The sequence below is a fragment of the Paramormyrops kingsleyae genome, chromosome 6 (assembly GCF_048594095.1).
Source record: "Paramormyrops kingsleyae isolate MSU_618 chromosome 6, PKINGS_0.4, whole genome shotgun sequence".
Taxonomy (NCBI): Eukaryota; Metazoa; Chordata; class Actinopteri; order Osteoglossiformes; family Mormyridae; genus Paramormyrops; species Paramormyrops kingsleyae.
In genome coordinates this window covers 38,663,943-38,676,321 of record NC_132802.1, presented here as the reverse complement: position 1 = coordinate 38,676,321, position 12,379 = coordinate 38,663,943, and the positions used below count along the sequence as shown (strand labels likewise).

General features: G+C 46.4%; 1 protein-coding gene across 1 annotated transcript; it reads right to left on the bottom strand.

The window, feature by feature from the left end:
- Positions 1-5,676: 5,676 nt before the first annotated feature.
- LOC140591830 (zinc finger protein basonuclin-2-like) lies at positions 5,677-7,791 on the bottom strand. The gene is given in 3 exon segments (XM_072713266.1): positions 5,677-7,259; positions 7,262-7,316; positions 7,786-7,791. Coding segments are annotated over 3 exon segments (1,644 nt in total).
- Positions 7,792-12,379: the final 4,588 nt, after the last annotated feature.

Genomic DNA, 12,379 nt, shown 5'->3' with positions numbered 1-12,379 from the left:
ACCGTGTCCATCCCTTTATGACCGCAGCCTACCTGAGTGCTGCTGCTGACCGTGTCCATCCCTTTATGACCAGTCTACCTTAGTGCTGCCGCTGACCGTGTCCATCCCTTTATGACCGCAGCCTACCTGAGTGCTGCCGCTGACCGTGTCCATCCCTTTATGACCAGTCTACCTGAGTGCTGCCGCTGACCGTGTCCATCGCTTTATGACCACAGCCTGCCTGCGTGCTGCTGCTGACCGTGTCCATCCCTTTATGACCAGTCTACCTGAGTGCTGCCGCTGACCGTGTCCATCCCTTTATGACCAGCCTACCTGAGTGCTGCCGCTGACCGTGTCCATCTCTTTATGACCACAGTCTACCTGAGTCCTGCCGCTGACCGTGTTCATCCATTTATGACCACAGCCTACCTGAGTGCTGCCGCTGACCGTGTTCATCCCTTTATGACCAGTCTACCTTAGTGCTGCCGCTGACCGTGTCCATCCCTTTATGACCAGTCTACCTGAGTGCTGCTGCTGACCGTGTTCATCCCTTTATGACCACAGCCTACCTGAGTACTGCCGCTGACCGTGTCCATCCCTTTTTGACCACAGTCTACCTCAGTGCTGCTGCTGACCGTGTCCATCACATTATGACCGCAGTCTTCCTGAGTTCTGCTGCTGACCGTGTCCATCACATTATGACCACAGTCTACCTGAGTTCTGCTGTTGACCGTGTCCATCCCTTTATGACCGCAGTCTACCTGAGTGCTGCCGCTGACCGTGTCCATCCCTATATGACCAGTCTACCTTAGTGCTGCCGCTGACCGTGTCCATCCCTTTATGACCAGTCTACCTGAGTGCTGCCGTTGACCGTGTCCATCGCATTATGACCACAGCCTGCCTGCGTGCTGCTGCTGACCGTGTCCATCCCTTTATGACCAGTCTACCTGAGTGCTGCTGCTGACCGTGTCAATCCCTTTATGACCGCAGCCTACCTGAGTGCTGCCGCTGACCGTGTCCATCCCTTTATGACCGCAGTCTACCTGAGTGCTACCGCTGACCGTGTCCATCCCTTTATGAGCAGCCTACCTGAGTGCTGCTGCTGACCGTGTCCATCTCTTTATGACCACAGTCTACCTGAGTGCTGCCGCTGACCGTGTCCATCCCTTTATGACCGCAGTCTACCTGAGTGCTGCCGCTGACCGTGTCCATCCCTTTATGACCAGCCTACCTGAGTGCTGCCGCTGACCGTGTCCATCTCTTTATGACCACAGTCTACCTGAGTCCTGCCGCTGACCGTGTTCATCCATTTATGACCACAGCCTACCTGAGTGCTGCCACTGACCGTGTTCATCCCTTTATGACCAGTCTACCTTAGTGCTGCCGCTGACCGTGTCCATCCCTTTTTGACCAGTCTACCTGAGTGCTGCCGCTGACTGTGTCCATCCCTTTATGACCACAGTCTACCTGAGTTCTGCCGCTGACCGTGTCCATCCCTTTTTGACCACAGCCTACCTGAGTGCTGCCGCTGACCGTGTCCATCCCTTTTTGACCAGTCTACCTGAGTGCTGCCGCTGACCGTGTCCATCCCTTTATGACCACAGCCTACCTGAGTGCTGCCGCTGACCGTGTCCATCCCTTTTTGACCACAGCCTACCTGAGTGCTGCCGCTGACCGTGACCATTCCTTTATGACCAGTCTACCTGAGTGCTGCCGCTGACCGTGTCCATCCCTTTATGACCACACCTGAGTGCTTGTCAAGTTGTCCCTTTTCCTTTTGTGCAATTTCCCCAACTTGAAAGGAATAACAACATCCACTTGGAGGTATAACTGGATTCCACTCGACAGACTAAGCAAACCCACTATTTCTTTTATCCTTATTTTCCTTTTATTTGGATCTCAGCAAGGTAACCAATGTTGCCACCAGATAACGTAGTCAGGTAGAAAACCTTTAAGCAAAAAAGAAAAGAAATAGACCCCAAACTATTACATACATGTTAAGTCGCGGGCAGTGGAGGAGCCCCTTAAGGCCACACATGACCGATTACAACAAGAGTTTGCTGGGAACAATCCAGTCCTCTATCTGACTCAGGCTGATGAGTCCAATCACTGAGGTTTCACTACAGTTCATTTGCTAGTAGGCGTGAATAGTACAGGTGAGGGATGGGTTTGTTTGGCCCAGGTAATTGTTGTTACGCAATTTATGGCATAAGTAATCATGTTAATCATATTAATCATATGTTAACCAAGTATTTTCAGTGATTCAGGGACAATACGTCAATGTGTTATCAGAGAGGTTGATTTATACCACACTTTAATTAAAGTAAGTGAATTAAAGTTTAAGTAGAATCACTGTTGGTGTCCTCAATCCTTTAAATAAATATTTGACAGGGAGTCTTTTCAGTGTCAGCTCTGTGGTTAGCATGATCATGTCACTGCCTCCTGGAACTGGCCTGATTTGTGAATACCTCCTGTGATTGGTGTGCTCAGGTGACTGCCTGTTGTGATTGGCATGATCATGTAACTGCCTCCTGTGATCATATGACTGCCTCCTTTGAATGGAATGATTGCACAACTGCCTCCTGTGTTTGGTGCGATCATATGACTGCTTCCAATGACCATGTGACTGCCTCCAGAGAGTGGTGTGATCATGTGACTGGCTCGATTGTGTAACTGCCTCCTTTGGTATGATCACATTACTGCCTCCTATGACTGACATGATCATGTGACTGCCTCCTATGATTGCCATGATCACTGCCCCTGGTTTTTGTAAGAATCGTTTTATTTCATAAGACAGGAGTATTATATGTGGGGGGGGGCTGGGCTTCATTTCCACTTTGCACAGCTGCACTCATAACAGCGGGGACGCCACTGCAGCAGCCTCATGCGGCACCTACACCTTCATACGCAGCAAGCAGGTGGCCATGATAATGACTGGCATCAAGTTACTGCTGCAGTCCGACACCAAAATTCATACAGATACAACATACACTCACCTAAAGGATTATTAGGAACACCATACTAATACGGTGTTTGACCACCTTTCGCCTTCAGAACTGCCTTAATTCTACGTGGCATTGATTCAACAAGGTGCTGAAAGCATTCTTTAGAAATGTTGGCCCATATTGATAGGATAGCATCTTGCAGTTGATGGAGATTTGTGGGATGCACATCCAGGGCACGAAGCTCCCGTTCCACCACATCCCAAAGATGCTCTATTGGGTTGAGATCTGGTGACTGTGGGGGCCATTTTAGTACAGTGAACTCATTGTCATGTTCAATAAACCAATTTGAAATGATTTGAGCTTTGTGACATGGTGCATTATCCTGCTGGAAGTAGCCATCAGAGGATGGGTACATGGTGGTCATAAAAGGATGGGTACATGGTGGTCATAAAGGGATGGACATGGTCAGAAACAATGCTCAGGTAGGCCGTGGCATTTAAACGATGCCCAATTGGCACTAAGGGGCCTAAAGTGTGCCAAGAAAACATCCCCCACACCATTACACCACCACCACCAGCCTGCACAGTGGTAACAAGGCATGATGGATCCATGTTCTCATTCTGTTTACGCCAAATTCTGACTCTACCATTTGAATGTCTCAACAGAAATCGAGACTCATCAGACCAGGCAACATTTTTCCAGTCTTCAACTGTCCAATTTTGGTGAGCTCGTGCAAATTGTAGCCTCTTTTTCCTATTTGTAGTGGAGATGAGTGGTACCCGGTGGGGTCTTCTGCTGTTGTAGCCCATCCGCCTCAAGGTTGTGCGTTTTGTGGCTTCACAAATGCTTTGCTGCATACCTCAGTTGTAACGAGTGGTTATTTCAGCCAAAGTTGCTCTTCTATCAGCTTGAATCAGTCGGCCCATTCTCCTCTGACCTCTAGCATCAACAAGGCATTTTCGCCCACAGGACTGCCGCATACTGGATGTTTTTCCCTTTGCACACCATTCTTTGTAAACCCTAGAAATGGTTGTGCGTGAAAATCCCAGTAACTGAGCAGATTGTGAAATACTAAGGTAAGGTAGCCTGGGCTAAATGTAAGTTGATGAAAATAAGGTCTATTTAGCTCAGACTACCTTAAATCTGGCAAGTTATCCGGCTAAGCAAGTAATCCTGCTTTGTGAAACAGACCGCAGGAGATTGTCTTGACCAGGACCACACCCCTAAATGCATTGAAGCAACTGCCATGTGATTGGTTGATTAGATAATTGCATTAATGAGAAATTTAACAGGTGTTCCTAATAATCCTTTAGGTGAGTGTATATCCAAATGCTGAATGATCTGGTGAAGTTTGTCTCCAGTGGCTACCTATACTTATGCACCACTAGTGACGGTACAGCACATCAGAACACTAAGTGAGGACCCAAAGTGACTTGTGGCCAGATTTTCTGGAGAGCAAACTTAAAACTCGTGTCTTACGCTTGTGTCCCCAGCCTGAAATATGAAAACACTTCATTTGTTTTTCGTCACAGTTAAGTTCAAATACATGCTTGATTTATGCAGTCTTCAGAAAGCACCTGGATCACCTTAAATGAAGCATTAAAATGTAAATAATATAGAGATACAGAAATCTTGTCAACTTCTGGAAGGAACATTAATGAAGTAACAACTAAGCTTGGATATCACACTCTGGATGATACCTCAGAGATCACTCCCTGGGAACACCTCAGAGATCTTTCTCTGAACAATACCTTGAACAGCACTTGGGCTGCTCTTATGAGAGCTAAAAGCAGAGATTAATATTACTCGGCTTATCTGCTATTGCGCTAAGACTCAATGGTTGTTTCAAATGGAAAGCAGAAAATCATGTCATCAGCATTTTCTTAAAACACCTTAGAGGCAGGTGACCTCAAGACACACAAAATATTACACATCCCCTTGTAGACTTGAAAAGTGCAAGACTGGGTCAACATACAAATGTGGCAACACAAAGAACAAATCCTATGTTCAGAAGCCAAAAGCATGCAGGCCTTCTCTGCATTGGTACATTTATAAAAGAATTTGAGCTTTTTTTTTAGTCTGAAGTGTGCATCAAAGTGAAAATAAAGAAATCAAATGAGCTAGAGGCTACATTTTCCTTCAGTCTGAGAGCTGGAGGTGCCATGAAATGAAACAAGCATGGGCACTGACACCCTCAGTACATTTTTTACATAAAGAACCCTCTGGGATGTTATTTACAGATGAGGCTGTCATGCTCTGTTAATGGGTCATTTAAAAGCTATTATTACACTAATAATACACCGAGAAGGCTCTCTTCTTATTACTACCATTTCTGCGAGCAACAGTCACAAAAGAAGTGTCCGAACAGTTTCTTTGGAGATGGACGAGGGTTTCCATGGAAGCGACAGGACGTGTTGGGGCCACAGGGATGCAGCAGCAGCAGAGCTACCCATCCAAGCGCGTCTAGAGACTTCCACAAGTACAGTGTGAAAGTAGGAGGCCTGGGGGTGGGGGGCAGTCATTTGGCCACATGCCGGCGCAGCTGGGGTTCTGCTCTGCTGGTTGCAGCTCCGCGTCGAGGAGAATGTGAGGCTGCAGCCCGGAACCTTGCGGCGCTGCATCTGGTGCAGATGTACCGTCTTGAAGCGAGTGCCCTTGCAGCTGTATGGTTTGTGGCACAGCATGCACGGGACAGCACTCGGGGCGACCCCCTGGCCCGGCAGCTCTGGGAACCCCTCCCTGGCACCACCCCTCACCCAGTCTGCCCTGTTTGAGCCACCCTCCCCTTCGCTGGCCCCCTCCACCTCTTGCTGGTAGTCCGAGCTTCATCCTGCTCCAGCTGGAGAATGCTCCTCAGTGTCAGCCCAGGGCTCACCTCATCCCGGCTGGGAGATGCTTGGCTGCTGCCCCCACTGTGGTTGCTGTTGTTGTAAAGGTGGGAATGTGGATGGTGGCATCCCTGGGTGCTAGTCATTCCATTCAGGACCCTGACCCCTTCCTCATCCTCCTCCTCCTCCTCCTCTTTGTCGTCGAACACATCAGCCACGCTGATGACCTCCTCAATTTTCACTGGCATGCTGGATTTGCGGGGCTTCTTCTTGGGTGTGGGGTCAACAAAATGTTCCTGGATGCCAGTACCAGGCAGCTTGTGGCTGACAAGCCCTGCCTCGGCCACTAGAGGATTGTGGGAGCCAGAGGCCGAGGCCTGCTGCTCCATGAGAGACATGTTGTTAGAGGCCGGAGGGAGTATGGAGCTGGTGGGCAGGGAGACCGGTGAACTGACAAGATCCCCAGGGGACAACAGCGCACAATAGAATGGGGGTATCGGTTGTACTGGCTGGACTGATTTCAAGGATGGGAAGATCAGAGAACTTTGCAGGGGAGACTGCAGCATGGGCTCGAGCGGTGGGGTAGTGAAGCCAAGAGGTGGCCGTCCCGGGCTGGTCAGAGTCAAACTGCTTTTGGTGCTGGAGATGACAGATGTGCCAGAGCCAACGCTGGAGCGGATGAGGTCCTTGTCACGGTTGTTCCGCAGCATGGGCATGTGTAGTCGGGGGTTAGGGTTGGCGCTGTGCCGGTTGAGGCTGCGCAGGGAGCTGAACACCATGTTGCAGCCCTCGATAGTGCAGCGGTGCTTGATCTTCAGGTGCACAGCATTGTAGTGGATCCTCTGGGTGCCCTTGTCATAGAAGGTCTTGCCGCATGCGTTGCAGCACACTCGGCCCTTGCGTGAGATAGAACCCATGCGCCGCATGCGATGCATCTTGGAGGAGAAGGACGAGGTAACGATGCTCTTGGCTTGCTCACTCTTAACAAATGCATGTTGCTCACTCAGTCCAGCCGGCTGCTGCTGCATTGGTGCTTGCTGCTGTTGAGGCTGCTGGGAGGTGGGGGTCGGGGAGATGGTTGTTACGCTAGCAGGCTCAGGCTTAGGCTCGATCGCCACAGTGACACCGGTGCCCCCCAGGCCTGGGCTTTGCCCATAGCGGAACGGTGAGAGAGACACCTCCGACTCACTGCTCTCGTTGGGGTCACTCAGGTTTGGCAGACTGGACTCCCGTGGCCTGTGACCTGGCTGCTCCAGCATGAGCCCATTTTGGGGCAGACCCAGCATGGGGGCAGACACTGGGTTGATGTACTGGAAAGGAAGCAGGAAGGCCAGGCTGTTGGGGATGTTCTCAAAGTGGTGTATAGTGGAGAGACTGCTGTTCTCGAGGTGCGTCAGCAGGCTGGGGCTACGAGAGCGGTTGTTGCTCTCGATGAAAGTCCTGATGTCAGAGTCAGTCTTTGATGAGGGCACTGCGATGGCCTGGCCTTCTTTCTCCTAGATGGACAGATCTCCTCCTCCCGGGACATGATAGTCCAGTGGTCCAGAACCTTGCCTGCAGCATCCTGAAGGCCATATCAAGGGGAACAAAGGACACCACAAGAAGTCATTGATTCTGCATAATTGGCACAGCTGATTAAAGGTAAATAGCTGCCTGCCTGCAATGTCCAGGCCTCCTGGAGCAAAGACCTCGTAGATCTTAACAGAGCGACACCGCACACACCCTCCTTCTCCTAGCTTCCCTTTCAGTCTTCTTCTCCTGTGTCACCATGCAGGAAGTCATTACATTCATGGATAGAGAACAGGAACGTTTTCAATCTTGTCAACCGTAAAAACAACCTAGGGCTTTGGGGCACTGCTATTAGTCAGTCCCTGTGATACACCTCAAAGTCTATTGTTTCTCAGCTGATCCATAGAAATGCCTCACAGAAATACAAATACAATGACTCCCACAACAGAGGAGGAAGACTGACCTCTAACCGGTGTGTTATGGTTTTGCAACGGTCCTGTTACACTTCTGTGATAGTTACCTACCTGCATTATGCTACCCTAGCTGAATCTCACCCCCGTATTGGTCCACACTCAAGCCCCAGCCACCTGTGGAAGCATTTCTCAGGTTGCAGAAGCTTTAAGTAATGCCTGGTAATTGCAATACTTACATTCGGCCAGGAGATGGCAGCAAGAAAATAGAACAATAATTTTCCCACGGTTATTATAATTCACAAGGTAAATTTATTGTGTATGTGTGTGTTTTACTGCACTTTGGGGACAATTTTATCAAATGTGATCTATGCAAACCCACACACACAGTGCCCAGCTACAGCACACACACACACAACGCCCACTTAGAGCACAAACACTCACACACTGTGTGCTGATACAGCCCACACACACAGACACAGTGCCCTGTTACAGCACACACACACACACACAGCGCCCAGTTAGAGCACACACACACACACACAGAGCCCCCGGTCAGAGCTCACACACATTCACACAGTTCCCTATTACAGCACACACAAACACACACAGCCCCCGGCTAGAGCTCACACACACAGACACAGTGCCCTGTTACTGCACACACACATTTTATGTTGCCGTCTGGTGGCCAAAATTGAGTACTACCATTTAAAAACATTAAAAATGATCATTTCTGGTAATTGCAATACTTACATTCGGCCAGGAGATGGCAGCAAGAAAATAGAAAAATAATTTTCCCACGGTTATGATGATAATTCACAAGGTACATTTATTGTGTATGTGTGTGTGTGTATGTGTGTGTTTTACTGCACTTTGGGGACAATTTTATCAAATGTGATCTATGCAAACCCACACACACACACAGTGCCCAGTTACAGCGCACACACACATGGATAAACACAAACACAAAAAGTGCCCAGTCACAGTGCACACACACACACAGTGCCCAGTTACAACACAAACAGACACACACAGCCCCCGGCTAGAGCTGACACACACACATACACACACACACACACACACACACACACGATGCCCAGTTTCAGCGCAAACATACACAGTTCCAAGTTACAGCGCACGCACGTGCACACACACACACACACACACACCCTCACATACACACACACACACACATTATGTTACATTTGAGCAATTCACTTTACAATGTTTGTTACTTGTTAATATGCTGTTGTGGTTGTTTTTACTTTAAATTAATAACACTTAATTCTACTGCAATTTGTATGTGGTGTCCTTCCTATGGTTACAAAGTGAGATATAATGCTAATGGAAAGTCCTATACATTGAATTTGAGAGTAAACAACTGTTTATATGTATTTGTCTCTTCAACCCCGTTACCATCTTCAACCCTGTTATAAGAACATAAGAACATAAGAACATAAGAACTATACAAACGAGAGGAGGCCATTCGGCCCATCGAGCTCGCTTGGGGAGAACTTAACTAATAGCTCAGAGTTGTTAAAATCTTATCTAGCTCTGATTTAAAGGAACCCAAGGATTCAGCTTGCACTACGTTATCAGGAAGACTATTCCATACTCTGACTACACGCTGTGTAAAGAAGTGCTTCCTTAAATCCAGTTTGAAATGTTCTCCCGCTAATTTCCACCTATGGCCACGAGTTCTTGTATTTGAACTAATGCTGAAGTAACTATTCGGTTGAACAGCATCCAAACCTGTTAGAATCTTATAGACCTGGATCATGTCCCCCCTCAGTCTCCTTTGCTTGAGGCTGAACAGATTTAGCTCAAATAACCTTTCCTCGTATGACATTCCTCTAAGACCAGGAATCATTCTTGTGGCCCTACGCTGCACCTTTTCTAAGGCCGCTATGTCCTTTTTAAGATATGGTGACCAAACCTGTACACAATATTCTAGGTGAGGTCTCACCAAGGAATTGTATAATCTTAGCATTACCTCCCTTGACTTAAACTCCACACACCTGGAGATGTACCCCAACATCCTATTGGCCTTTTTTATTGCTTCCCCACACTGGCGAGAATGAGACATGGAAGCATCAACATACACACCAAGGTCTTTCTCATAATCAGCTACCTTTATTTCAGTAGGTCCCATAAAATACCTGTACTTTATATTTCTGCTCCCTACATGGAGTACCTTACATTTGTCTATGTTAAATTTCATCTGCCAGGTGTCAGCCCAGTCACTAATTAAATTAAGATCCCGCTGTAGCTGCTGAGCCGCTAGTTCAGTATCTGCTACACCACCCACCTTGGTGTCATCTGCAAATTTCACCAGTTTACTGTATATATTGGTGTCTATATCATTTATGTAAATTAGGAACAAAAGTGGTCCTAAAATTGAACCCTGCGGTACCCCACTATGAACGCAGGCCCACTGTGACATCGAGCCTCTTATAACTACTCGCTGCTTCCTATCCGTTAACCAGTTATCAATCCAAGTCGCTACAGTTCCTAAAATACCTGTCGCTTTGAGTTTAAGTGAGAGCCTCTTGTGGGGAACAACATCAAAAGCCTTTTGGAAATCTAAATAGATGACATCATAGGCCTTCTTATCATCAACTTCCTGAGTAGCTTCCTCAAAAAACTCCAACAGATTTGTTAAACAGGATCTACCTCTCCTAAATCCATGCTGGCTATCCCTCAAAATGTTATTTGAGTCCAGGTAATCTACCATTTTCTCTTTGATTATAGCCTCCATAACTTTACCAGTTATACAAGTTAGACTGATTGGCCTATAGTTTGACAAATTACTTCTATCCCCTTTTTTGAAAATGGGCGTTATGTTGGCATGCTTCCAATCAGAAGGTACCACACCTTCAGATAAGGATTTTTGAAACAGTAATGTTAAGGGTCGGCAAATAATATCCCTCATCTCTTTTAACACTATAGGTAAGATGCCATCAGGGCCCTGTGATTTATTTATTTTGAGCTTAGCTAGGCTTTGCAAAACATCAGCTTCAGTTATATATATATTAGTTATAGACGATGTTGAATTAGTAATAAGAACTGGTAAGTTACTAGTGTCCTCGACAGTGAATACCCGTGCAAAACTATCATTGAACTCATTTACTATGTCAATGTCGTTTTCAATTATAAGACCCTTACTATCCTGCAGATTAGTAATTTCAGCTTTTAGAGCTCTTTTAGAGTTAAAATACTGGAAGAAACTTTTAACGTCATCCTTAGCCTCCAATGCGATCTTCCTTTCGACATTCCTTTTAGCTCGTCTAATGTCATTTTTTAATTCAGCCTGTAGATTTAGATACTCTTGCTTTATTATGTCATCATCAGTTATTTTCCATCTCTGGAACAAAGCCCTTTTCCTCCTTACTTTATACTTTATGTCCCTATTAAACCACCTAGGTTGCAATTTCCTAGATTTATTTTTGCTAGAAACAGGTATGAAGTCCTCTTGTACTTGCAATAATGTGCTTTTAAAAAATTCCCATGCCTCTTCAACAGTTTTGTTATTTAACTCCATCCAGTTCACGGTTTCTAGTTTTAATCTCATACAATTGAAGTTAGCCTTCCTAACATTATATATTTTTGATTTGGACTTTGCTCTTCGGGCACTAAACTTAACCTCAAATTTAACCATGTTATGATCGCTACTGTCAAGTGGTTCTAAAACATCTAATTTACCAATCCTGTCCTGGTTATTAGACAAAACAAGATCAAGAATGGCATCTCCCCTGGTAGGGGTGTTAACAAACTGAGTAAAAAAACAATCCTGTACTAATTCCACCATCTCAAGTTCATTTTCAGAAGAGCCAGCAACAATGTCCCACTGTATCCCCGGTAGATTAAAATCACCCATAACTACCACATCATTTTTATTGCTCATAATCCTAATATCACTGTATAACAATCTGCTTTCCTCAGCAGCTACATTGGGTGCTCTGTAACAAACACCGACAATTAGGCTATTTGAGTTTGTAGCATCTAATTTTACCCATATAGCTTCCGTACTTTTACTTATATCAGTAAGCTCCCTTGCCTGCAAGATTTCCTTTACATATACTGCAACACCACCTCCCTTCTTACCTATACGGTCTTTACGGAACAATGTGTAACCATCCATATTATATTCTTGTCCATCCTTATCACTCAACCACGTTTCAGTTATTGCTATAATATCATAAGAGTCCGATGAGATAAGAGCCTCTATATCATGAATTTTATTCCTAATACTCCTGGCGTTTAGATACAGACAACAAAGGGTAGGCTTATTACAGTGCCTACTTATAATATGATTTTTTTGGGCTTTCCGTTTCCCCCCAGTTACATACTTAACTAACCTCCCTGCCCCCCCAGTCCCTAGTTTAAACATTCCTCAACTACTCTACAAATACGCCTTCCCAGTACACTGGTTCCCCTCCGGTTCAGATGCAACCCATCCGGCTTGAACAGGTCCCACCTGTTCCAGAAGGTCCTCCAGTGCCCCATAAACCTAAACCCCTCTTTCCTACACCATCCTTTTAGCCACGCATTTAATCTCCTTATCTCAGCTAACTTAGCCTCACTTGCGCGTGGCACGGGGAGTATTTCGGAAAATACCACCATGGACGTTCTGCTTCTAAGCTTATTGGCGACTTCTATAAATTTATCCTGTAGAACAGCCCTTCTACCCTTGCCTATGTCGTTGGTG